This window comes from Pipistrellus kuhlii, unplaced genomic scaffold (assembly GCF_014108245.1).
Source record: "Pipistrellus kuhlii isolate mPipKuh1 unplaced genomic scaffold, mPipKuh1.p scaffold_m20_p_22, whole genome shotgun sequence".
NCBI lineage: Eukaryota > Metazoa > Chordata > Mammalia > Chiroptera > Vespertilionidae > Pipistrellus > Pipistrellus kuhlii.
In genome coordinates, this window is record NW_023425521.1 from 4,846,037 (window position 1) to 4,874,034 (window position 27,998).

Consider the following 27,998-nt stretch of genomic DNA (forward strand, 5'->3'; position numbering starts at 1 on the left):
TCATTCAATATTTAAAGTGAAAATTTACGTCTGGTCTTTGATTTGCTCCAAAAAATAATGTAATACAGGTATTGTCTTGACAATTCAATGATGGGCTCTAGTCATATTCATTAGATTAAAAAATAAGCAAGGGCTTCTGCCCCACACCCCAATGACAATAAAGATCATCTCTGAGCAGCAGGCAAAGTTATTTAATACATGGTCACTTCTCAATAGCGGTGGCTGTACCAGTCGTTGTTGTTGACCTGAAGAAGTTCTGTCACAACCTGCAGGATGTTGTGGTTGTGTTTCTTCAGCAGCCTCAGGTTCAGCTGCCGGTCACAGAATCCCATTTCAAAGAGATGGGCCATCAGGGCTGCTGTCTGGTCTTCAGAAACTATTGGCTGTGAGGAGTCAAGAAAAGCAGAACATTTTCTGTATATTTACATGTTATCTTGCAAGTCATATTAATCTTTCCAAATTTATTAAAAAATATTAGGTGGGTAGATGCAAGGTATCTGTTTTGAATTAGGTATAGTCTGGCCTTAGAGCCAGGAGAAGATGCTTCAGAGGGGACTTTCAGAAGGAAGTATTCTCTGGCCAGATGAAGTAAAAGATGCAAACTCTGAAAATAAAGGTACTTGTGAGGATGGGACAAGTATAAGCAAGAGATGAGAGTGTTACTGGAAGTTAGTATGGGAAATTTAATTAGATGCAAAAGAGCTGCAGAAAAAACTGCCTTGAAAATTATATCCTAGGTGATCTTTTAGGGTTTTATTTTTATTTTTTAAGAATAGAAGTGGCAGAAACCGGTTTGGCTCAATGGATAAGAGCGTCAGCCTGTGGACTGAAGGGTCCCGGGTTTGATTCCAAGCAAGGGCATGTACCTTGGTTGTAGGCACATCCCCGGTGGGGGTTGTGCAGGAGGCAGCTCATCGATGTTTCTAACTCTCTATCCCTCTCCCTTCCTCTCTGTAAAAAAATCAATAAAATATTAAATAAAGAATATAAGTGATCCAGGTCAGAGGGGGCTAACATTCATTTACTCCGTCTTTAGGAAAAATTCTATGGTGGACACAACCTTATTAAATCCTCCTAACACTTAGAATACCCTGACTCTAACCATTTATTTACTGTGTTGGTATGTATCAATTCCCTTCTTTATGAAAATGGAGGTACAGAATACATCCCATTTTGCAGCATTGAAAGGATTAAGGTGAGAAAGTATGTAGATGTGTTGAACGCATTTTTTGCCGTTTCCCTCTACATCTAATTCCACTGTTCCCTTCATGCATCCCTCTTCTTTCATTTCAGAATTATCCATTCTTTTTGCCAAGTTAATCCTTCCACATGGACTTTGTATATCATTAATTATCACGAACTCAGAAATCCTTTTCTATTAATTATCCTCTCTCATCTTGACTCTGACTCTCCTTTGCTACTAGCTAGCCCATCTTTAAAAACATTTCCCTCTGACTTAAGTACCCTAGCTCTTACTCTCGTTTTTCCTTGGTAGTTCAGCTGTCTTGAAAGTGAGGCATTACTGCACTGCCAGAGTCCTTTCCACCTGTTCACATTTCTCTGCACATTTGAAGCTCTGGCCAGGTCTTACTCAAGCTCTAGCACAGAACACTCCCATTTACCACCAGGTTCTCAGTTTTCTCCTTGAAGGGGCCTTCCTTTTTCCCCATGATCTTTAAAGGCTGCTTCTTGCTTTCCCGTCTTTTTGGAAAATCTGATCCAATCACATGGCTCTTGCTATAACCTGTAAACAAATGCCTATCTCCAGGCCAAATCTCTCTGTAAGACAGGTGTACATTCTCAACTGAATTCGGGATAACTTTACTTGGATGTGCCTCAAATTCAGTACTACCTAGACTGATCTAATTTTCTTCTCCTCTTGCTCAAATATATTCTTCCTGCATATTGTCTCTTAATGAATGGTACTATGTATTGCCTAAGTCAGAAACTTTGGGTTATACCTGACTTATAACCATTTAATCATAGTCTCTTAAGAGCTCCACACATGTTTTTATCAAAAAAACATTAGGTGTTTTTCCTTTCATCCCATAAGAAACTTGGTCAAAGTCATACAGCTAAAAAGTGGTGGAATTGGGTGTTAACCAAAGACTAAACCTAAAGCTTATGCTTCCTACAATGCCATGCTACTCTCCAACTCAGATGACATAGTTTTCATTGATGACTTGGATTTGGTTCTGAAAATAAATAATGCACTGACCTGTGCAGTGACTGGTGGTCCAGCAAACAAGGCCTTGTATGCAGAAGCAGCAACTGACAAGGCCCCCTTCACCAGTCCCCCAGCAATGCTGCTCCCATGGTGGTGGTGCCTGTGGAAGAAAACTGAATTATCTCTCCCAAAAGCACAAACCATTACCTTCCTACAAGATAACCTAAGTTCTAATCCTTAAAAGCAAATGAAATTTCCTTGAGAAAAAAAAGTTGTAAAAAAGAGTAAGTTTTCTTATCAATTTTAAAGCTATAAATCTTGGTTTGATGTAGAGCCCAGCTCTACTGCTGCAAGGTATGGGCACTGCAAAAAGCACACCATGCTAATTAGCATGCCAGCTTTCAGTCCCAGCTGAAAATGAATGTGGACAGGACACTGTGGGGTACGGGCAGTGTCTGCTCAATCACTCAGAGAACCTCCCAAAGGAAATGGGAATGTTATATGGATACTAGTTGGGAGGAGCCCACCCTGACAATGCTCCGAGAGGACTGCGAGCAGAGGGGCAGGTGTGTCTAGTTACTAAGATGCACAGTGGGCCTGACCTTCCTGCCTTCTCCTCTGGTGCAAAGGGTGAGTTGTATTGAGGACCCTCTTTCTGGTATGGAATGTGACACTTTTGAACATCAATTTTAACCCTCTGTTCAGTGTTGCTTACAAGTTCTAGAAATAAGAGCAAGAAAGAATGATGGCCTCCTTCTCTGCTCTGTGGACTGGCTCATGCTCCGAGAAGGCTTGTTTAAACAGAAGCAATACTAGGATATCCACCTGCTTCTGAAGAAGAGGCTGCACAAGGTCATTACCTTGAGTGGTCATAGCTCTTCTGTCTGCTGTTTACAAGTCCTGATGAGCCTCTGGGCTCTAAAAGCAAAAGAGCTATTGGTTAGATGCAGCATCTGTAGTGCCTGTTGTTTCCTATCAGAGCAAGGCTATTATTGAGGCAGGTGGCAATCTCATCACAGTGTTTAAGGGTTTTTTTTTCTTCTTTTAATATTTGGGAAAATTTCCAGGTGGCTTAAGGGATAAGGAGAAACTGCCCAGAATGCATTGCAAGGTGACTGTTTATTAAAATCAGAAAAAGTAATTCTTTAACCCTATCATGTTAGTTTATTAGTTCTTAACTACTTTTAGGTTTTGTTTTTTAAGGGAGTAGGAAGTGACTTTTGAAGGTCTCCTCAGAACTTCAAGGTGCTATTTCCCTTATTTTGAAGATAAGGAAACAGACCTGCAGGTGTTACCAGTAAACCTGCCAAACCACTGAAAGGTCACACAGCGAGGACACATGGAGCTGGGGCTGGAACCTAGACTGGTTGGGCTCTACAGCCTGTGTTCTTTCAAGTACAGCACACTGCCGACCTCTATGCGGTCTCATTTAATAAATATTAAGCTGGACAATAGGAAAGGGAGGCACACAGAAAGAGTGAAAGGCAAATTTCTAAGAACTGCCAAGAATCACAAAGACCGAGTGCCTTTTTATACTTGATTTCCATTAGAAAAAAAATAAAGCTTAGGTAGGCGGGTCATTACCTCCTCTGATCTGATCAGGGACTGAAGAAACTTCTGGTATGGTAACTGGCAAATCCACTCCTGGGGAGCCATGATGCTGCGCACAAGGAGGGCTCCTTCAGAAAGACACAACATTGAAAGTAAGTTGAAAAGGCACATGTGGTAACGGTGGGGAAACAGTGCCAAATTCTCTACAGAAGCTTCACATTTCTGATCCGGATCACATATCTGAACTTAGGGATCAGGTGAAAGGGCTCCTTCTCCTGGTTTTCCTCTTCAGACACAGTCAAGCTAGAAAGACTGGCTTCAGTTTAATCACTCCCCCCTGTATCAGCTGGTGCTGATAAGGGACATGTCTAGCTTCCTGGGAGAACGATATAAATTATAGTCCAAGTTCTATCATCTCCCATCCTATGAGAGAGCAATGACACAGGCAGAACCCAGTAGAGAATTAAACTAACTTCTCTCTGGTTTCATACTATACTCTTTTCTTAATAAAGTTCCTAAGTATACTCTGTTGGGTTAATATGAGGATTAGTTTCTGCTGCCTTTGCCCATGAGTCAATAGAGCAGGGAGAGAAGGTCCAGGGATGTTTGTGTTTAAAAACTGGCTCTCAGTGATCAAAACATAAGTAGACAGATGATACTCAGATAGTTAACTAAAACAGGTATTTCTTTGAATCCAGAATCCACAAATACTGTGAAGTACAACTTTTATTCATCTAAATTCAGACTTTACTATGGGAAAGTCTCTTCACATGCACACATACGCACATGCCACACACACACATACACACACACACAAAACAGGTTTGAGATCAAGTTAATTCCTCTCTCTTTATTCCACCTTTGAAGAACAGCCCCGCTGAGGTGGGTGTGGATGGTACCTGGGCAGCCGTGGTGGAGGGCCCACCACCTCTGGGGTCAGGGGCACTGTATCCAGAGTCTGTGAGGTCATGAGGATGTCATTGATGCTGTACCCCTGCGGCTGGTTCTCCCCTCCAGGGGGTGTTTCCCCAGCCTCAACTGGTTCCTGCCCAGCCTCAATCCCAGGCTCGCCTTCAGCCCCTCGCTCTAGGCCTGGCTGTGAGAGGGCAGAGCTGTACATGGAGTCCCCCAGGGGGCGGCTGGTGTCAAAGCATTCAGGCAGGATGATGATGTAATCCTCTGAAGAAGCAGAGGACTGACTCTGAACTTCATCTTTGAGCTCATCCTCCTCATCCTCTTCCTCCTCCTCCACAATAGCTTCTTCCTCAGAGATATGGACCATCTCCTCTCTCTCATCTCCAAGTGGTCCCTCTTCATGTGAGGCAAATTTCACTGAAGGATGAAAACAACCAAATTTAAGGCATAAGCTAAGAGCAGCCCCTGGAACTACCCTTTCCTGGCAAAGCCTGTGAGTCATGAGCTACAGTTATAAAAGCCAGAGGAGAGGGATGAGCCAAGGGGAGGGTTGTTGCTGGAACCATACCATGGCCATGTTCTAAGTCTGAAGCCTAAGTAAAGCTGAATAAAACTGAAGCTCACAAAAACAAGGTAGGCAGGAACACCCAGAACTCACCTCTATTTTTTTTTTTACTAATTTTTTTACAGAGGAAGGGAGAGAGGAATAGAGAGCTAGAAACATCCGATGAGAGAGAAACATCAATCAGCTGCCTCCTGCACACCCCCCACTGGAGGTGCTTGTGGTACGGTGCAAAGGCAACCAAGGTACATGCCTTTGACCGGAATCGAACCTGGGACCCCTCAGTCCACAGACCGACACTCTATCCACTGAGCTAAACCAGTTTCGGCAGCTCTATGATTCTTCTTCTTTTTTTTTTTTTTTTAAATATCTTTTATTGATTTTGTACAGAGGTGAAGGGAGAGGGATAGAGTTAGAAACATTGATGAGAGAGAAATATCGATCAGCTGCCTCCTGCACAGCCCCCACTGGGGATGTGCCCCCAATCAAGATATATGCCCTTGACCGGAATCGAACCTGGGACCCTTCAGTCCGCAAGCTGATGCTCTACCCACTGAGCCAAACCTGTTTCAGCAGCTCTATGATTCTTAAAACTAGGAGGCCCCATCCCTTTTCTTTTTCATGTAATTTTTAATATACTGAGACCGGTCAAAGCAAAATTGATATGCCAGTTTTCAGTGCTATAAAAAGAGAAAAAGTTAGGTGGTGAGTGTTGTAGGACTATGTGCCTACTTTCCTCCTCCTTTTTGAAGAGTAATGAGTAGTCATGGTAGAAAATTGGCAAAACCTGGTAAGGAAAAAAAAAAAAAAAAAAAAAGAGTACTTATAATCCTACAGATAACTACTGTAAACATTTTTTTTTTTTTACTTTAGGAAGGGAGAGGGAGAGAGAGAAAAACATGAATGTGAGAGTAAGACACCAGTTGGTTACCTCTTGCACATCCGCCTGAAACCCAGGCATGTGCCCTGACCGGGAATTGAACTGGCAACCTTTCTATGCATGGAACAATGCCCAACCAACTGAACCACAACTGGCTAAGGCACTACAGTGAACATTTTGATGGTAAGTTCTTCCAGATTTTTAAGTTAGGCATTTATGCACAAGTTTGTGTGTGTATTTTAAACAAAAGTAAAACAAATAACACTTAAAAGTTATAGGTCAAATTTCCTAATAATAAACGAGATTTTCCCATAGTATTTTGATGCACTAGAATTTGAATTTTTGGATAGTTCTTGAAATATGTGATAGTGTAGGGAGATCTCTTTCCTATGCCTATCAATATGCAGTACTAAAAACTGAAACCATTTCCCCTAAGAACAGGAACGAGACAGGGATGCCCATCTCACACTCCTGTTTGACATAGTACTAGAAGTACTAGCCATAGAGATCAGACAAGAAGAAACAAAAGGCATCCAAATTGGAAAAGATGAAATATGCAGTACTGGTTCTACCTATCTGATATCTAGAAATTTCTGTTATCGAGAAACTTAATATAGAAGAATTTGAACTGGAGAAACTCAGTTTGGCACTCCTGCTTCTGCCCACTATTTCCGGGACTGCTGCCCTTGGAGAAAAGAGACAACTCAGCTGCCAAAGGGGGGTTTCTGCTAGGGAGCTTTGTCAGCTTACAGGAAGATTCCTTCCTGCAGAATCCAGGCAGCACAACTAGCTGCTGTTCCTCTGTGGCATGCATCTGTAATTCTGCCCTGGGAAAGTATAGAAATGAGTTAGGGTGGCTGCTTTGCTCCTGAAGCTAATTAAAAAGGCCAGGTACCCTATGCAGAATCGAAAGAAACAGGATCCGAATTCTAACAAAGATCACCTTGCCTCCATTCTCAATGAAGGAGAGCACTTCTACCTATTAAGGTCTGACAATCACAACTCAGACACAACCCTCCTGTGTGGGGGAATTCAGAACACTCACTATGCAGAGACTTCTGTCTGCAAGGTGGGTTGTGATCTGGGGCAGCATCCAAGGTAAGGGATCGGATTACAGTCTCACACACGAACTGGGTCCCACTCAGATCATCTTCTGCCTCCTCCACTGAAGTAATATTCTCAGCCCTCCTCTTTACCGATGCTGTGGAATCTGAAAGACATGAACCTTGTCTACATTTGGTGTTTAAATGCGAAGAACCTTTCTCCAGTCAGGCACCCATACTACACCAAAGAATGGATGCTATCTATGCCATGTCAGCGTGAGGAGACTTAATATGAGATGCTACAGAAAAACCACTTATAAGCTAAGGTAGGATTAGCTGGGAGAAAGGGGTATCTATAAAAATGGTGTGGTATAAAAGGGGAGGATGGAAATACTTTACAAATATTTAACATCTTACCACAGAGAGTTTTAAGTCCCGCCCCTTCACTTTCTTCCTGTATCTGCCCCAAGCCTGGCTTCTCTATTAAAGGGCTGTCATGTGGTAGAGGAGACATGCAGGGAGTCATATCTGGAAAAGGAAGACAGGAGAACCATCAACCAAGAAAAAGCATCACATTATCAATAGCCAGTGTTCAGAAGCAGCAGCTCATTGGCTTCTTGCTTCCTACAGGGCTAATATAAACTCAGGTATGCTACAAGACCTGTTGTAAGGAATTTCTCTAGACTATTAGGTATAAGTGTCTCAGGCAGATGAAGCAATGCAGGAAGGATCATAAGCAGTTGTCTGGTCCAGAAGGCAATTTCAAAGACAGAACCATGAATATAAAGGAACAAAGGGACACAAACAGCCGAAACTGGTTTGGCTCAGTGGATAGTGCATCGGTCTGCGGACTCAAGGGTCCTGGGTTCAATTCCAGTCAGGGGCATGCGCATTGGTTACGGGCAAGTTCCCGGTAGGGGGTGTGCAGAAGGCGGCTGGTCAATGTGTCTCTCTTGTCGATGTTTCTAACTGTCTATCCCTCTCCGTTCCTCTCTGTGAAAAATCAATAAAATATATTAAAAAAAAAAAAAAAAAAAGGACACAAACATCTAGAGAAAAATGGAGATGAGGTCCCTTTATGGTGGGGAGGCCTTCTACAAACTTATATTGTATAGAGTTCACTTATTACCCCCTTTACCTAGCTTCCTTTATGCCTGTTAATAAAATGAGGTGGATTTTATGAGTCTTACCCACAGGGGTGTTGTGGGGCACTCTCTCCAACTCTTGGACAATGTTTATATCCAACAGCTCAAAGGACAGCAGATCCTGGGGGGAAATAGGCAATATTAGGCCATACACACTGGAGTAATGTTTTGTCTTCACAGGATTTGCAAGGCCACTGAGCTCCGCATCATCCTAGATGGAACTCTGTTCAAACTCATGCCCCTTAGCCAAGTGAAAACAAGGAAGAAGAGTTAAATGGAAACTAGACATTCAAATAACCAAGGGGTAGAAGAGAGAGAAAATGCAGTGGGGATGAGGGAGCACCCATATGAAGAGGCAACTAAAGGGAAGTTGTGGTAAAGCACAAGGCTGAGTTCCCAACTCAAAAAGCAAGCGCTTAGTTTAGAAACTCGCTTCTATAGATCTTGCCATTCAGTGCTTCTGACTGAATCATGGTGGGCATATATCTCACTTTCTGGGCACCACCTTTGGCTATACCACCTTCTCTTCAACAAGTTAAGAACTCTTTCCCCAGTGCTTTCTGTCCCTTGCCCCTCAAAGCGCTCAATCTTCCACCTGGGCAGTTAAAAGGTCCACAGATGGGATGTAGAGCTCCCTCTCGCTGGCAACATTTTTTGTCTTCTGTGGGATGTAGGCTCCTGTCCCTTCTGTATGTTCAGTTGCCCCAAGCTGAATTTCTTCTTTAGCCAGAAGAAAAGTTTCCTACAGAGAAAAACCATTGGGACACAATTTAGGCCTTTCAACAGGACTCAACAAGGCAAGCTGATGAACACCGCAGTACCTTATAGAAACGTTGCAAAAATAGTAGAGAGTTCACTTATTACCCCCTTTACCTAGCTCCTATAACGACAACAACTTAGATTAACCATAGTAACAACCGTCAAAACCAGGACATTAACATTGGGTAACTAAATTTCAACAGTACACACTCTATAAAGTACCCATCAATACAGGGAAATTGCCTAAAAAAATTGCACCAAGTAACAACTGGGGCAAGACTTCATTAGTATTTAGGGGACACACACAAGGGACACCCAGGAGAGATGAATGTTAAGGGGCGAAGCCATCAGTCCAGCAGTTCCACAGGCCAGCCGGGCAGTCCTCCTTCTCCTAGCGTAGCAGAGAGACTGGCAATGCATCATCACAAAGTCACAGAAACACCAAGGAGCACCTGCACCAGATCCTAAGGATTCACAAACCAAGGCCCCCGCGGACTATGCCCAATATAAGCGTATATATGCCCAATATCACTTCAAATCACTTGTTTTGGGGGGACAAGGAGAAGACCACCTTTCCAGATTTCTGAAAGAACAAGCTATGAATGGGCACTGTTAGCTGGTAACCTCTCCCAGTGCTCACCTCTTGCTGGCAGATGAGATCATCAGTTGTGCTTGAGTTAATCATGCCCTTTTCAATGTTACCAGAGCTTTCTGTGGAGCAGAGAGGATCTACTATGATACTGCACCAGACCCGAGGTCCAAACTGCTGGCCTTTGTGGGAAAGCCGCCAGTGGGAAGTGTATGTTCCCTCCAAGGCTGGGGCAATGAACTCCACAGACACAATTCCCACGTGGCCAGCCTTGAGGCAGGGGACTAAAACATCCTTCTTTTCTGTTGAAGCCATAGTTAGGTTTCCCCACATGAACTTGAGCTGAAATGAACAGTGACAAGAGAAAGAAAGCTTGTTAGCTGAGCACTGTCACTTCAAATCACTTCATCTTCACATTTTTGAGGGGAAAAAATACCTTTGTATCTGCACTCCACTTTACATTTCCTGTATTTTTCATCCTCCAGTGTTTGATAAACTTGGTTCCTGGCTGAAGGTGAGTCCCATCAGGCAAATTCTCATCCACAAACGCTGCACTGAGGGTTGGCATCACTGGGGCACAGGGCTGCAGAGGGAGCCTGGAGAGACATTCAGAGAGTCACCTGCTGCTGGGTGTGATGGCTTCTGAATATCCAACACTGCAGTGTGAGGCTCTGAACCTTGAGGATGCACTAATGCATTTGCCTTATAAGTAATAACTAATAACATTCTTTAACAATCAGAAGACAAATCTGATGCCGGAACTAAAAAGCTATGATGAGGATCTGTAAATAAAACAACTGAAGAGTCAGATTTAAAATATCTGCTCTTTTTGCTTCAAATCCAGACTTTCTCCAGTGAAAAGAGTTCACACCACCAGTTCTGAACCTCATTGGTTTCTATCTTTCTGAAGAAGGCAACAAAGGAAATGTCAAAAATAACTACCAGTCCCCCCTTTTTAAAAATGTTCGGATCAGAGAGTGGGAAACTTAAGAGTGTGGCTGTTAGGAGCTACCAATAAATATGAGAGATGTTGGTTGGCTGAAGAACTAGCCTTAGAGGGCTGGACCTCAAGACTCGGCTCCCGCCCTGCCCTGGGCTTACATCAGGGTGTTAGACTGTGGGAGGCCCTCAGGTCGGCCCAAGGGACACTTGGGGCTCTGGAGTCCATGGATGGAATTCCACAGATGAATCTTCCTGCGGAGTTTAAGCTGCTTTTTAAGTTCCTTGACCTCTGCTTTACGCTGTTTCTTCTCAGCTCGCAACCTCTGCTTTTCTGCTTTAAGAAAATTCTTGTCAACCTGCTTCTGGAGCCTGTGGGACAATAAATGATAGTCTTAAAAACAAACCTCACACCCTAGCTGGTTTGGCTCAGTGGATAAGAATGTCGGCCTGTGGACTGAAGGGTCCCAGGTTCGATTCCAGCCAAGGGCACATGCCTCAGTTGTGGACTTGATCCCTAGTAGGCGGTGTGCAGGAGGCAGCAAATCAATGAGTCTCACTCATCATTGGTGTTTCTATGCTCTCTCCTTCTCCCTTCCTCTCTAAAATCAATAAAAAAACAACAAACAAACGCCGAAACCAGTTTGGCTCAGTGGTAGAGTGTCGGTCTGCAGACTGAAGAGTCCCAGGTTCGGTTCCGGTCAAGGGCATGTACCTGGGTTGCGGGTACATCCCCAGTGGGGGGTGTGCAAGAGGCAGCTGGTCGATGTTTCTCTCTCATCGACGTTTCTAGCTCTCTATCTCTCTCCCTTCCTCTCTGTAAAAAATCAATAAAATATATTAAAAAAAAAACACGAAAAAAAACACACGAAAAAACAAACAAACAAAACAGCCGAAACCGGTTTGACTCAGTGGATAGAGTCGGCCTGCAGACTGAAAGGTCCCAGGTTTGATTCCGGTCAAGGACATGTACCTTGGTTGTGGGCACATCCCCAGTAGGGAGTGTGCAAGAGGCAGCTGATCAATGATTCTCTCTCATCGATGTTTCTTTTTTTTAATTTTTATTTATTTATTTATTTTTAAAAAATATATTTTATTGATTTTTTTACAGAGAGGAAGAGAGAGGGATAGAGTTAGAAATGTCGATGAGAGAGAATCATCGACCAGCTGCCTCTTGCACACCCCCTACTGGGGATGCGCCCGCAACCAAGATACATGCCCTTGACCGGAATCGAACCGGGACCTTTCAGCCCGCAGGCCGACGCTCTATCCACTGAGCCAAACCGGTGCCAGCTCATCGATGTTTCTAACTTTCTATCCCTTTCCCTTCCTCTCTGTAAAAAATCAATATATTTAAAAAATAAATAGCTAAATAAATAAACATATCTTGAAGCTAATTGGAGCTACCTGTAAGTCTCCTTTCTTTAAAAACTAAATTTATTAGGGTCACATTGGTTAATAAAATTAACTTCTTCCTGCAGTTCTCATTTCCATTTCATTAGCTTTGGATAATTGTCTCCATCAGGCATATCAACTAGAAATGAGCCAGGAATAAGTAGACTATTTGTGGTTTTGTGATTCACGGTCTGTCACCAGAACCAAGGAGCCAGAGCACACACATCCCCTGTATAAACAGTTTACCTGGCTTGTTCCAGAGCAGCAGGAAGACGAGGAGTAGAGAACCTCGAGTGAGAGAACGGCTCGGAGGAACCCACAACAGGTCTCCTCAACTTCAGCAGGACATGGTTGGAGTCATGGACATAGGGCCCCGATTCACAATCTTCACAGATGTTGTAGGATGGGCACAGGCTGGGGGGAGGGGGGTATGGCACAGTGGGAAATATATGAAACGGGGAGCTATGAGACCAAACTTCCATATTTGCTCTATTACCTGCTAGGTAGTAACCTGAGCATGCCACCCAACCATGCCATGTACTAATTTTCCTCATTAATAAAATGAGGACAGAAACAATTAACTTATATCTGTTTCAAAGGATAATCTATGGGAGGAAGCAAGATATGGAAGTATTTAGAACAACAGGGAGACAATTTTTGGTTATGTAAACTTTTTTTGGGGGGGCGGACATAATTTTGTCCTCCTCTGTTAATTCAAATGTATATCTGAACACATCAATCCGAATAGTTATTCAAATCGTTATTTTTTCTTGTGGGTGAAGAATAGCTTGCTTCCAATCAGAGCTGCTATATATGATACTCGGAGATAGAGTAAATCTAATTTCCCATTGTTTACCCAAAATGCCAGAAAGGCCTGCTTTCAGGTCGACTAATAGCTGTCCTTCCCAAGTTACTGCTTACCTGCACTGGTAGCGCACACCAAAGATCCTCCTTTGACAGCTGCTACAAGAAATATGCCAATTGAACTGGTTTTCTGGCAAAAACAGTGTTTCCTCTGAAATAGGCATTGAGACTTCTGAGGGACAGGAGCCCAAGGATGGGTTCTGGAGGACAAGCTTCTCATGTAACTTCTGTTCAAGTTTCTCAACAGTTTCTTTAACCACTTGCTCTCTGAACTATAACACAGAGAAGATGGGAGGGGGGAACCCCTCAGTTCCAATATTGGGAAAAGGCATGAAGATATTAAACAGTTCTATATAATAAAGAGGTAATATGCAAATTGACCATCACACCCTCACAAGATGGCTGCCTATGACCAAGCTGGCAGGGGTGTTAGTGAGGGACCACCAAACAATTGAACAAGAAAGCTGCATGGGGCAACCAGGCCGACAGGGCAGTTAGGAGCGACCAGGCTGGCAGGGAGGGAGCAGTTGGGAGCCACCTGGCTGGCAGCGGAGGACAGTTAGGGTCGACCAGGCAGGCAGGTGAGCAATGAACCAGCAGTCCAGTATTGAGAGAGGGATGTCCAACTGCTGGGGATCGGGCCTAAATTGGCAGTCGGACATCCTGAGGGGTCCCGATTGGAGGGTGCAGGCTGGGCTGAGGGGAACTCCTCATGAATTTCATGCAATGGACCTCTAGTCCTATCTAATAAAAGGGTAATATGCAAATTAACCATCCGTCAGACATGTCAGCGCCCACAGCCACAAGATGGTGGCGCCCAGTCCTCTCAGCCCCACCGGAGTCCCCCAATCCCGGGGGGGGGGGGGGGGGGGGGGCACTGACAGTGGGCAGCGTGAGCAGCCTGGCGGAATGATTGCTTCATCACTGCAGCCACGAGGCAAGCGTTCTGGGCCTGGTTGTGGATGGGCCTCTGGGCAGCACAGAGCCTCTGGGCAGCGGGTGCGGAGCGCCAGGCCCGGCAGAGAGCTACTGAGGCACAGATTCGTGCACAGGGCTAGTAGTATAATCTACGCAGATAATATCTACTGAGCGAATGAACAGAAACCTAGAAAAGGTCTATTTCTCCTACAGCTAAAATGGTTCAAAAAATCAAAATCAAAAAACCTTTTGATTAATATATTTCCAACTTCTTCTTTCTCTAGAGATTTGTTTCTTTCTAGTACATCCTTAGAACTATATACCCTCTTTTTCTGTTAAATCACTGCAAAAGTGGAGAGCTTTCTTTACTGGAACTGCTCTAGTTTGGAAATTATTAGCTACCAGAGGCAGCAGCCATCTGTGCAGCTTTCTCTTTCTTCCACATTCCACACATTGCTAAGACCCAAGGCACAGAGAACACTCACTGTCTCCAGGTAGCTTGTGAACCAGTCGGGGGGCCTGTCTTGACGCTGGTCTGCATCAGATGGAGCAAGCGGAAACTGCTGCAAGAAAACACAATCCAAGATCTTGCAGGTTACTTTTTATTTCTATTTAAAATAAATTTCCTGAAATGTATTATTTTGAGTTTTATGTCAAAATATGTGGGTAAGAAAAAAAAAAGAAAAAAAAGACAGTATGAAGAAATAAAAAAGGAAAACAAAGTCTGTGTCACCTATTTGCGCACCCCCCTCCCTCCCCCCGCCCAGAAGTTCCACTGTTACCAGTTTTAAAAAGTCAGACTGACATGGTCACCATAACTCCCAATCTTTCTGGAGCTCAAATCTTACACCAGAGAATGAAACTTAAGGTTAGAGAAACTGTAGAGACAGGTTCAATCCCTGCATACCTGTGCTGCAGGTTCCTCTGGAGTCTTCATGTCTGATGCCAAGGCTCTCATTAGTGAAGAATAATGTGCCAGTGGCTTCTTCCCTGTCCTTGAAACTGGCTGTTTTTCTGCTGCAACTGGGGGTGGAGCTTCATCAACAACACGGTAGCCTTCATGGACTTGCATCTGAAGTTGGTTTCCCTGCTTAACTGCCATCTGAGAGCAAATGTCATGAAATAAAAACATCGTGTGGTTCTCCTTTCCCAAAGGAAAATTCAGAGACACTCAAACAGAAGAGGTGTGGTGAATTGTGCTGGAAAATGTTCATTTAATGAAGTCTAAGGACATAAATCTCAGCCTGCTGTTTCTTTGTCAAGAATGTTAACTAGGAATGGCTTTGTTATTAAAAACACAAAAGTAGTAGGTTTTCAGTGCAGCACTTTGTCAGATGTTTTCATTAACTGGGTTACCACTTTTCTGTTTAATTGGTTTTTATGTAAGTCTTCACATTTATGGATTTTCATCTTAACTTTTCAAAACAGCCAATCCCACACAACCAGAATTGAGAGAAACTTCAAGTTATGTCCTATAGTTATTTATTTTCCCACTAAGAATAGTATTTTGGAAAGCATGTTTATGTGGTCACCTTTTAAGAAGACCATCCTATTTTGGAAAAAAACGACTTCAAGGAGCATTTGAGGTTCCAGGAAGATACTCCAATGTCCAAGAGATTAAGAAACAAGTCCATGGGGTTTTAACTTCTCCCACTTGTCACCCAGTGACAAGCTATGTATTTTACACATAAGACCTTTCAATATTTCATTTTAATAGACCATTCTATGGTCAATAAGTTTCAAAGGTATTATTTAAATCAGAGATCAGCAAACTTTTTAAAGGGCCACATAATAAGTATTTCAGGCTTACAGGCCATGTACAGTTTCTGTCACAACTACTCAAATCTGTTACAAAACAAAAGCAGCCACAGACAATAGTGAATGGGCATGGCTGTGTTCCAACAAAGCTTCATAAAAACATATAGCCAGCCCACTAGGTACAGTTTGTCAACTCCTCCTAGTTTAGAGCATAAATCAAGAAGCTTTTAGTAAAAGGTGTGGTAGAGCCCATAGATAAAATTGCTCAAGTAAACGTGTCTAAATATAAACACGGGCTGAAGCCGGTTTGGCTCAGTGGTAGAGCGTCGGTCTGCGGACTGAAAGGTCCCAGGTTCGATTCTGGTCAAGGGCATGTACATTGGTTGCGAGCACATCCCCAGTAGGGGGTGTGCAAGAGGCAGCTGGTCGGTGTTTCTCTCTCATCGACGTTTCTACAGTAGCTCTCTATCTCTCTCCCTTCCTCTCTGTAAAAAATCAATAAAATATATTTTAAAAAAGTAAATAAATATAAACACGGAATCTTAAGTATTAAGTAGTATTATCATATACCAGAGGCCCAGCGCACGGAATTTGTGCACAGGTAAGGTCCCTAGCCCTGGCCGTGATCAAGGCTGATCTGTGGGGCGACTGGGGGGCCCCCTCCCATTGGCATCCACCTTGGCTGCCCTGGGAGCAGCTCCTGCATTGAGTGTCTGCCCCCTTGTGGTCAGTGTGCGTCAGAGCCAACGGTTTTTCTGCTATTCAGTCAAGTTGCAAATTAGGCTTTTATTACACAGGAGGTTATACATACATATATACACACATATATGTATTCAGTCTTGGCTTATATAGACTACTATAGCTTCTGAGAATAGAGAAAGAGAAAAGCCAGGAAAAGTTGGGTAAGATTGAAGGGGATGGGAGGACAGCAGGCTGAAAAAGCTTAAAAGCTGAAAGGAAATAGGAAGACCACATGAAACTAGGGCAGAGGGAAATTATGAAGCATGAAATATTAACAGAGATGGATATCTTAAGAGAATCCAGGGAAAGGCCTGAATATCCAAAACCAAGAGATTAGCTGGTAAGATTTCTGAGTAAAAACCAAGAAAGACATCAGCTAAACTACTGAAACACTTGGCACTAGAACAGCAATTTTGACCAGAAATCAAAAAAGGTAAATCCAACTTTCAATGAAAAAAATCTTGCCTTTCCCTCCCTAGACTAAAAGTGATTATGGAAAATAATTTAGTCTTGGACTAGAAGTTCATAAAGAACAGTCAAATATTAAAGAATAACCTTAAAGATGGTAATGAAAGGACTGTTGCCACACTTTAAAGAAGTGACCTTGACCTAATTGGTTTGGCTCAGTAGACAGCGTTGGCCTGCGGACTGAAGAGTCCCAGGTTCAATTCCAGTCAAGGGCATGTACCTTGGTTGTGGGCACATACCCAGTAGGGGGTATGTTGGAGGCAGCTGATTGATATTTCTCTCTCATCAATATATATATATATATATATTTTTAAACACACACACACACACACACACACACATTTAAAGTGACCTTGAGGAATGCTCTGATCCATCACTGACAGACAAGGCATTGTTTGTAACTGGTTGCTTTACACCTTAAATTCTCCCACTTTATACTGCAGTATTCTATAGGGAAATCAAGATGAAGAAGATAAAAAATGTCAACCAGAGAGTACATTCCAGAGAGTTCTTTGTATTTTTAAATGCTAGGATGGTGGCACCAAGACTAGTAATAAGATGAAATGATAACTGAAAAAAACCTTTATATTTGGGGCTGCCTTTTGCTGAGTGGTATGTCCCATTCATTATAGTTTCCCTAAAAATAGGTTTTTCTCTATATTCATTAGTTTCTCCCCATGGCCAACAGAATTCAGGTTCAAGTTTTAGTCAATAAACATTAAAAAAAAAAAAAAAAAAAAAAAAATATATATATATATATATATATATATATATATATATATATATATATATTATTGATTTTTTACAGAGAGGAAGGGAGAGATATAGAGAGCCAGAAACGTCGATGGGAGAGAAACACTGACCAGCCACCTCCTGCACACCCCCCACCGGGGATGTGCCCGCAACCTTACAATGTTCATGCCTTTGACCGGAATCGAACCTGGGACCTTTCAGTCTGCAGACCAACGCTCTACCACTGAGCCAAACGAGTTTCGGCTAGTCAATAAACATTTTAAAAATTATTTGAAAATAAGATGCAATAACTATTACCTTAAGTGCTTCTTCATATTCTCCTAAAAGGACAAAAAAATACATATGGTGATATTTCTTCACCAGCCCAAAAGATTCTAAGTACAGCAATATTACTTTTAAGAATTACAATCCTTACACATGAACAGCTACTATCTTTTTGCTGACAAACTCTTTTCTCATCACATTGCAAATAGAAGCTATTTGCAGTTTAATTCTCCCCTTTAATTTCCTCTCTGATACTGGAGCCTTCTAGTTACAAATCCTCCACCCAGATCCCTCACACTAGGTTTAATGGAACTCAGGACTCAATGAAAAACTATCATTTCAGCTGCTTAAAATAAGTTTTTGGGGGCTAGCCTGGGAACCTAGCCTTCAAATATAACATTATTCCTGTGGCAAAATATACTCCAACCTCTGAACAATCATCTTATAAATAAACTTCTAGAGTACCACTTGTTTGTGAACTGACATTAACATATATATCAAGTCAGAGACAAACATAATACCAGAACAAATTGTATGTGTTGGGCTGGGAGGCAGTTCAGATTAGCACCGAAACTTAAGAGAATTTAGCACCGAAACTTAAGAGAATCTCCCATGAAAGCTATCCTAAGGCTCTGCTCTGGCTGGTGGCTCAGCTGATTGGAGCGTTGTCCCGCACACCAAAAGGCTGAGGATAGATCCACAATCAGAGCACATGCCTAGGTTGAGGGTACAATTCCAGTCAGGGCACAAATGGGAAGCAACCAATTGATGCCTCCCCCCCCCAAGCCTCTCTCTCTCAAAAATCAATAATAAAACAACAACAACAAATCCTGAGGTGAGGATTTTGTTTAAACAAGCTGTCCTTAGGCTCCAACCAAAGGCACCAACCTTTAGATACAAAGATACAAAAAAAACTGCCGTAAAATAAAAATTTGCTAAGTAACTAATGTCCATGGATAAATGAGTGCAATGTCAATTTACTGTATACCAAATTCTACTCTAAAATTAATATTGCAACAAGATTCAGTGTATATAGAAATGCATATGCCAACAGAGAGATGAAGGCTTCTGACTCACCTTGACTGTTGATAGATACCTGTAAAAGAACAAAAAAGCAGCAGTGAGTTATAAATCTTTCATCAACTGAGTGGTTTACTAGGACTAGCTTCACAGGATAGGTGCAAAATCTCAGATCCGGGGTTCAGCTTTTCTAGTACCACGAACTAGTTGTAATTAATAGTTAAGAAGTTTTACTGCTTAACTATTTTCTTCTTCTTTATTTCAGATACATTAAGGAGCAGCATAATATAATGGCTAGGAGCCTGGGCTCTGGAGCCAGAGGGTACGGGATGGACCCCTACTACTTCCCAGCGTTTGTGCCTTTGGGTAAGTTTATTAATTAAGCTCTCTAAGTCTCAGGTAATTAGTGATAATAATGAAGTACCTAATATATAGTATTGCTTTTAGACTGACACACTGTAACCATTCAACAAAGGTTGGCCAGTATTATTATTATTATTATTATTATAAATGAAATGGCAACTTACAATATATTTAAATTTAAGATCAGGACATAGTTTTAAAAGTTCTCTCTCAAATTTTCTTCTTCAATGTTGCTTCCCCATTTCTCAACTCCATCTCAAATGCCATAAGTCAGCTTAGAACACGAAATTATCAAATACATATACACCACTACACAAATGAGATAAATAGCATTCTGAATTCTTCAAGCCCCACATAAGTCTTAAAGTAAAATCCCTATTTGGATGCCTGGCAATGGGTACCATAATATACTTTACCTCTTCATTTTCCTCATCCAGGTATTTTATCTGAATAGTGTTCAGATCAAATGAAACTTTTACCTGCAAATGAAATAAACACACTATATGATCAAAATATCGAAAAGGTAGTTAGTAACAGAAACCTAGACCTTATAAAAGGATGGACATATTTCAGAACATAAACATTAAACATTTCCAATGGTTAAAAAACACACCATAAACAAAGTCAAAAGACAAACAATGGACTGGAGAAAATATTTGCAACTCATAAAATATAATAGACAAAGGGTTAACGTCTGCAATACATGAAGAGCATTTGCAAAACTGATAATCATAAGATTAACAATCCAGATAAAAGTGGGCAAAAAATGTACAGAAATTTCATAGGAAAAGAAGATATGCCAAAAAACAAACAAAAAACATGAAAAGATGTTAAGCTTTAATGGTAGTCAGAACAATGCAAATTAGCCCTAGCTGGTTTGGCTCAGAAGATAGAGAGAGAGCATCAACCTGTGGACTGAAGGGTCCTGAGTTTGATTCCGGTCAAGCGCACATGCCTGAGTTGCGGGTTTGATCCCCAGAAGGGGGTTAGCAGGAGACAGCCGACCAATGATTCTCTCTCATCATTGATGTTTCTATTTCTTTCTCTCTCTCCCTTCTTCTCTGGAATTAATAAAAAATGTTTGTTTTTTTTTTAAAAATAAAAGAACAATGCAAATTAAAGCAATGAAATGTCTGTCACCCCAACAGAATGGCAAAAAAAAAAAATTCAAAGCCATAATGTCCAATACTGTCAAAAATTTAGTGCATTGTAATATATTTATCAATTGTGGTGCTACAATTGTTTGGCAATGTTCATTAAAAATTAAAATCACTTGTCTTGTAACCCATTAATCTCATTTGGAAAACTTTATCCTATAGATCAGTGTATAAGTTATATACAGATAGCTAGCCCCTATGGTTTACTTTATAGTGGTTAAAAAACAAATAACATCCTTTGACCTTGAGGACATTATGCTAAGTGAAATAAGTCAGACAAAAGAAACCCCCAAATAATGAGTGATTTCACTTACATGTGGAATATTAAAAATAAACACACAAATGGACTCAGATACAGAGAACACATTGTGGATGCCAGAGGCAGGGGGTGGAAGGTGGGTGAAATAAGTGAAGGTGGTCAAAAGGTACAAACTTACAGTTAAAAATGTTGTAACTATGTATGGTGATAGATATTAACTAGACTTATTGTTGGTATCCTAAATAATAAAAGCCTAGTATGCTAAGTGTCTGACTGCTCATTCGACTGGTCTACCAGTTGCTATGACCCGCACTGACCAGAAGCTGCTGGGGTCCGACCAATCAGGACTGGGCGAGACCGGCCAGACACAACCTGGAGCCCTCCTGCAGTCCCTCCCTGGCCCCTATCCCTAGGCCTGGCCTGTGCCTTCTTGCAATCCAAGACCCCTGGTGTACAAATCTATGCACTGGGCCTCCAGTATATAAATATACTCCTATTGTACACCTGACACTAATATAAAATGCCAATTACATTTTTATTAAAAAAAAAACTACTATAATCTTTCAATAAGGAATGGTTAAGATATAATAATACACCAATACAAATAATATGGACAATTTGTAATTCAAAAAAAAAGAAAATGAGCTTGACTTCTTATCTAGTTTAAAAACTATGTTTAAAATATACTTTTGGCCCTAACTGGTCTGGCTCAATGGATAGAGCACTGGCCTGCGGACTGAAAGGTCTCAGGTTTAATTTCCGTCAAGGGCATGCACTTGGTTTCGGGCACATCCCCAGTAGGAGGTATGCAAGAGGCAGCTGATTGATGCTTCTCTTCCATCAGTGTTTCTAACTCTCTCTCTCTCTCCCTCTCTGTAAAAAAAAAAAAAATCAATAAAAAAAAATCAATAAAATACATTTAAAAATAAATAAATAAAATATACTTTTGGTTAAAAAAAGCAAGCTGCATACTGTAATGTTTATAGTAGGATCCTAATATGATATCTGTATGAACATGGCTGTTAATGTTGATTACCCCAGAGAGGTGAGAAATTAACTTTTTCTTTATATATGTTTGGACTGTCTCACTTCTGCCTCCTGCACACCCCCTACTGGGGATGTGCCTGCAACCAAGGTACATACCCTTAAGTGGAATCGAACCTGGGACCCTTGAGTCCACAGGCCAATGCTCTGCTCTATCCACTGAGCCAAATCGGTTAGGCTCACATATTACACTTTTGTGATTTAACATTTACAATAAAGTAAAAAGGCAAGTTGTCAACTCATTTAACTACTAGGAAAAAAAGATTAACTATGTTTGATTTTCAGATTACTGGACAAATAAGAATCCAACTTTCCACATAACCATTTGTCTGGGACAGTATAAAAGAAATTATGTGTAGAAAGACAAGACTCGGTCAGACCATATTTTGTGGTCTCTCTACCATTTACTTTCCTTTTTAGTTGCCATAACACATAATCAATTACGAGGTTTTTACTAACTAGGTTTTTACCAAAGTGTTGTTAGATAAACAGTTATACAGAAAGTAAAACATTCACTACTGCAAACAAAGCAAGAGTACAAAGGGCAAACCAAGAGGAGGAAAAGCATTAACAAAAATAAACAAATTTAAAAAAAGAAATAAAAAAGAAATATATGAGATTCTGTCTAAGCACCGGTAGATTTTTCCCTGCTTAACTTTGAGATAAACTCTGACCTAGCAATCAATCAATTCTTGTAAAATATATTATACCTTTAATGGTTCACAAACCACAGTTAACATATTTGCTCTCACGCAAAAGAACATTCCTCTGGGGCCTGGTTAGGGTGGGGCCCACACCAATTCATTCCTCAGACTGTTTCTAAAATTAATAGGTTTTCTAAGTCCTATCTCACTTAAAAAAACAAACAAAAACATTCGCCTTTCTAAACTCTTCAAAAGAAATTTACTATTCGTTCCCTTTACTAAGGCACATCTCCTATATGAATACTGAATCTTTGTCAAAAATAATTTTCCAAAAGGCTCAGAAATGGTAAATATGACAGACTCTGCAGCTATGAAACACTGCTAAAAATAGCTACCTCTGCGGGGAGGGAAACCTATGGTTCAAGGATAGAGAAACAAAATAAAATTAACGCTCACCATAGCTTCGACATCAGCCCAAGTTGTATTTTCTGGATCGGAAACCAGAAAGCTTTGAGTTTCATTTTTAAAACTCACATTTAAAGTAACCTGCGGCTCCATGCTGTGGTGCTAGAGTTGAGAGGAGAGAGGAAACATCAGAAAGAGTGCAAACTGCATAAACATATTTCAACAAATGCTTGTGAGGATTTAATATAGGTTCGGCTAGGCTAGGAGGACACAGCAGTGAATGAAAAGACAACGTCTGCTCTTCTGCTACTTTCAACGTAGATTTAAAACAAATCTCAAGGTTAAATGTTTGCTGAGAGAATGTAAATTTTGGCCACATCTACATAAATCATCTAATAAAATCCTTTAGAATTTTCTGGAACTTCATAGTGATTGGTTAATCCCTGGCCAGTGTGGCTCATTTGGTTGAGCGTGTCACCCCCGTGGAACAAAAGGCTGTTGTTGGATTCCCAGTCAGGGCACATGCCAAGATTTCGGGTTCAGTTGGGGTGCTACAGGAGGCAATGGTACAGTGTTTCTCTTCCTCTCCTCTCCTCTCTCTAAAAATATCAATAAAAACATATAACGATTAGTTAACTAAACAGATACCTATTATCTTCTAATATCAAGATAAGTAAATTGGATTAGGTCCCTACTGCCAGAAATTTATATGTTTCTAGAGGTCCAGTGCATGACATTTGTACACTTGGGGTGGGGGAGGGGTGGCCCTCAGCCTGGAGGGTGGGCAGCAGGGAGGAAAGGGCCTAACCGCAGCGGGACATCCTGAGGGCTGCTGTGAAGGCGGAGCTGTGCCAGGTTGCACTGCGGTGGCACTCTCCGGCTGTCAGCCCAGCTTGTGGCTGAGCAGCGCACTGACCACCAGGGGACAGCTCCCGCATTGAGCATCGGCCCCCTGGTGGTCAGTGCACGTCATAGAGACCAGATGTTCCACCATTCGGTTGATTTGCAGGTTACCCTTTTAATATGTTTTACTGATCTTTTACAGAGAGGAAGAGATAAGGGTAGAAAGTTAGAAAGATTGATGAGAGAGAAACACCAATCAGCTGCCTCCTGCACACCTCCTACTGGGGTTGTGTCTGCAACCAAGGTACATGCCCTTGACCGGAATTAAATCTGGGACCCTTCAGTCTGCAGGGTGATGCTCTATTAACTAAGCCAAACCAGTTAGGGCCCCTTTTATTATGTAGTATATTTTTATAACTTGAAAACAACATCCTATACTTTTCTTGGAAATCTTTTTCTAAATTGAGCAACCCATTTCTCTATTACATCAATTTTAACAACTTAGAGGCCAAAACACTAGCCAAGAAACTACACTGAGGTAGCATTCAACACCCTTCATTCAAGTTCACCTGCTTTTTAATAGTCTCTTTTACAGAAAATTCCAAACATACACTTCTAATTAACAATGATCAATTCCAGTTACCCTCACTTCAACTATACTCCTACTATCCCCAAACCCTTCAATGTGGACTGACTATAGTCAATGTTTTAAGCAAACTATGGCAATTTATTTTTTACACTTGCCTTTAGTCTAAAGGCCAATAAGTGATAGCAATCTACTTTTTTCAAAAAATTATGGGGAAATTTAAACCTATAAAAAAGAGAGCCCTAGCTGGTTTGGGTCAGTGGATAGAGCATTGGCCTGGGGACTAAAGGGTCTCAGGTTAGATTCCGGTCATGGATACATGCAGGATCGATCCCCAAAGTGGGGGAGGACAGGAAGCAGCCAATCAATTATTCCATCATTGATATTTCTATCTCTCTCCATCTCGCTCCCTCTCTGAAATAAAAATATTTAAAAAAAAGAAAAAGATTGCCCAGATGGTATAGCTCAGTGGTTGAGCATCCCCAACCCATGAACCAAGAGGTCATCAGTTTGATTCCTGCTGGAGGCACAAGCCTGGGTTGCAGACTCCATCCCCAGAAGGGGGTGTGCAAGAAGCAGCCAATGGATGTTTCTTTCTCATCAATGTTTCTATCTTTTTATCCCTCTCCCTTCCTCTCTCTAAAAACGAATAAACATATTATAAAGAAAAAGATTAATATTTAATGAACCCTATGGGCTCAACAGCTATCTTCCATAATTAACATCAACTCAGGAACTCATCTTTTTACAGCAATACCCTTTACTTATTGGGTTATTCTGACACTGACAGACAGCCATCATTTATTAAAAAAAATTTTTTTAATTGATTTCAGAGAAGAAGGGACAGAAACGTCAATGATGAGAATCATTGATTAGCTGTCTCCTGCAAGTCCCCCACTGGGGATTGAGCCTGCAACCTGGGCATGTGTCCATGACTGGAATTGAACCCAGGATCTTCCAGTCCACAGGCTGATGCTCTATCCACTGAGCCAAACCAGCGAGGGCCATCATTTTATCTATAAAATAATTATGTACCCCTAAAAAAATTTAAAAAACAACCATAATACTACCGTTTCCCCGAAAATAAGACAGTGCCTTATATTAACCCTTTGCACTCTGAACCATTCTGGACATTGGCTACCAGCTACTTGACGCTACTTTGCGGCGGACACGTGCGTTGAATTAACTCAATTCCCCGTAATCACTAATAAACTGCAATGTCCCCCCTGAGAGGGGACATCCGAGTGCAAAGGGTTAATTTTTTCTCCAAAGTTGCGCTAGGTCTTATTTTCGGAGGCTGTCTTATTTTCGGGGAAACATGGTATTATCATGCCTAAGTTAACAATTCCTTAAAGGAATGTCTATTCTGATAAAGTTGTTTGTTTTTACTTGATTAAAAAAACTTTTATTTATTGATTGATTTTAGAGAAAGAGCATGGAAAGAGGGAAGAGAGATCTATTTTTTCATTTACTTATGCATATGCATTCATTGGCTGATTCTTGTATGTGCCCTGACCCAGGTTTGAAGCCAAAGCCTTGGGGCCAATGCTCTAACAAACGAAGCTACCCTGGTAGGGCCTGGTTTTACTTAAGGATTTTGTTTACTGATGAGTTGTTAGGTTGATTTGTTTTTATGACTTTAATAAAGCATCTACAAAAAGCCAGGCACAGAAGATACGTGAACAAGATTGGGTTCCAGACATATTACTAGTCATGCAACTGTGAACAAGTTATTTAACCACTGAGCTTCAATTTCTTAATCTGTAAAATAGGCCTAATATCTCTGCTTTGACAACCTCACAATGTTATAAGAACCAAATAAAAATGTGTGTGCAAGTTCTTTGAAAATTTTATTCAAATGTAAAATTATGATAAATCAATTTTTAGAATCTAAAATAGTCCTGTTTTCCACAGTAGAATGTACTGTCCGGTGAAACAATACAAGGTCATTAAAAAGGACCTTGAAGGTTTGATTAAGAATTTTTTTTAAAATCCAAAAACAATTATACCCCACTTAAAAAAATTCTTTGTCTCCACCTAGAGTCAAGCTCATCAGCAAAATAATACTGGTTTCTACCAACTCTGCTGACATCTAGTCATATGGAATGCAATTTTGGAGGTCCTTAAAACTTGAAAAGAATTCCTGTCAACACCTCAGAATCTTGGGGGGGGGGGGGGGGAAATAGGGAAATGAAGTGATTCAGTCTGCCAAAAGTGGGGGACTCTGAAACAGTCTGACTTTTCAACTTCGGAGAAACACACTGCCACACTTTTCAGAGTCCCTCTAGAGGACACTAATCTTCCCTCCCCCTCCCCCTTTCCTCAAATTACACAATTGGAAATATTAGTTTAGATACTTTGGAGCTCCTCCAGCTGAGCGGCTGACGAGAAAACAGGAAGTGGGGGAGGCTAGCTTAGCTGGATCAAATCCAGCTCTTCGTCAAGAACTGCCTATTTCCGTTTGGCTTATATGTAAAAATTCTTTTAGCAAGAGCATTCGTCTTGAACTTGTGGAAAACACCAAAGCTATGGCTAGGGTCAGACCCGTCTGTCCTTGCAGTCAGTTTAAGCCAGTAGAGTCAGGGAGCTGGGGCCGAGGCCTTCAACTTTAATTAACTGGCATCGCAACTTCATGCCACTGACTCACCTTTGCTTGGCACAAGTCAGCTTTTCCCCTATGCCGAATTTTTCTCAGGATACCAAAAACCTCTTTAATGAAAACAGGCCTGGGAACCTGAGCTTGGATGACTGTGTCCGCCAGAGGCTTGTACAGAGATCCCGGACATTAAAATGTGTGACCTGGAAAACTTAAGTGTTTGGACCTAGAATGCTGGGTGTTTGACAAAATAATAATAATTAAAAAAAAAAAAGGCACCTTTCTAATATCACAGTTCCCTGACCAAGGAGACTTCTGAGGTTCTTAAAAGGAAGGGATGGGATTAAGGAGGCTCTGTATTGTTGTTGTTTTTTTTCTCTTTCCTTGCGGACTTCATTTTAGTCTTCCAGTTATCCTTTCCTAGCATTCCATGTCCCCCAAACACTGTCACCCTCCCCTCACCCCTCCACTCCAGGACTCGCTCGTTTTTCTGCATCCAGGCCCCATTTGTGCCGGGGAGTCTCGGCCTTCCATCCGCAAAAGCCGGCCGTTCTCAGCCACGGACCCTCCCTCCCACCGGCGGTATCCGACCCCCCTCGGCCCCTCAGAACACGAACGGCTCTCCCCTCCGGTCACTGAAGAGAACCGCTGCCCCCGGACATGGGAAAAAGTCGCCCCACTTCTCTACAGGACTCCTCCCTTGAACTTCCCCAAGTCCTCTCAGTGCGACGAGACCCCCAGCCCCAGGCAATCGCAGCCGCTTCCTTACCAGCTTCCCGCCCCCGGGGGGCGCCTGCCAAAGGCCAGTGCAGGGACCGTTCGCTGCCAGCGTTGCTGCTACTCCTGCGGGGTGAATCTTAACATGGCGGATAGAGACAGAGGCCAGTCCCCAGTTTCTGAGTTTCCGGCAAGATGATTGGCTCTTCCTCCTTGTCGCTCAACACTATCACCCTATTGATTGGTCGAGGGCGCGACTGCGGGGGTTGGGCAAGAGCTGCCTGAACCGCACAACAATAATAAACACTGGGGATGAGGGGCGGAACTACGAGTGCGCAGCCGTGTGCTGGGACCGCAGTCCCCTTCCCTGGCAAATTCTGCGCCCACAGCGTTCCCTTAGGTCACTGCCCTAAAGGACTACTTACTCGAGATGCGAGGGGCTGGATGGGAATTGTAGTCTTCCTAGGACTTGTGGGTTCTTCAGCTTATTCTCTTCTCTTAAGATGTGAACACATAACATGCCAATCCATATCTGTGGACGTGAGAAGTGTGCGAAGCTCTTCACTCTATTACCTGGGCTGCCCTGAGAATCGCGCCCGCTTCCAGGGTCGGAAGCTCCTCTCCATAGGACTACAGTTTCCAAGGAACACCGT

The 27,998-nt window shown here is 42.0% G+C and overlaps 1 protein-coding gene across 9 annotated transcripts; it reads right to left on the reverse strand.

The window, feature by feature from the left end:
- Positions 1 to 171: 171 nt before the first annotated feature.
- NBR1 (NBR1 autophagy cargo receptor) lies at positions 172 to 27,913 on the reverse strand. 9 transcript variants are annotated; one of them, XM_036451207.2, is made up of 21 exons: positions 27,771 to 27,913; positions 22,655 to 22,765; positions 19,511 to 19,573; positions 18,789 to 18,807; positions 17,745 to 17,767; positions 14,635 to 14,829; positions 14,213 to 14,290; positions 12,867 to 13,081; positions 12,192 to 12,359; positions 10,713 to 10,922; positions 10,048 to 10,207; positions 9,663 to 9,953; positions 8,859 to 9,005; positions 8,309 to 8,384; positions 7,536 to 7,646; positions 7,121 to 7,285; positions 4,618 to 5,050; positions 3,752 to 3,846; positions 3,028 to 3,085; positions 2,219 to 2,327; positions 172 to 383 (listed from the first exon to the last, which is right to left on the reverse strand). In XM_036451207.2, the coding sequence occupies exons 2-21, from the start codon at positions 22,754 to 22,756 to the stop codon at positions 210 to 212; spliced, it is 2,892 nt and encodes a 963-aa protein (XP_036307100.1). In that variant the 5' UTR covers positions 22,757 to 22,765; positions 27,771 to 27,913; the 3' UTR covers positions 172 to 209. The 9 variants fall into 9 exon arrangements, 8 of the variants coding, with proteins under 8 accessions (XP_036307100.1, XP_036307103.1, XP_036307099.1 ...); XM_036451210.2 differs by lacking the exon at positions 27,771 to 27,913 and adding an exon at positions 27,398 to 27,526 and having other exon boundaries at positions 14,213 to 14,287; XM_036451206.2 differs by lacking the exon at positions 27,771 to 27,913 and adding an exon at positions 27,398 to 27,526.
- Positions 27,914 to 27,998: the final 85 nt, after the last annotated feature.

Bases quoted from the DNA above. Each gene is read 5' to 3' on its own strand.
- NBR1 (XM_036451207.2), bottom strand. From the start codon at position 22,756: ATGGAGCCGCAGGTTACTTTAAATGTGAGTTTTAAAAATGAAACTCAA. The intron at 19,574-22,654 runs GTGAGCGTTAAT...TTTCATTTGCAG, and splicing joins GGGCTGATGTCGAAGCTATG to GTAAAAGTTTCATTTGATCT. The intron at 13,082-14,212 runs GTGAGTGTTCTC...TCTGTGTTATAG, and splicing joins TCACAAGCTACCTGGAGACA to TTCAGAGAGCAAGTGGTTAA.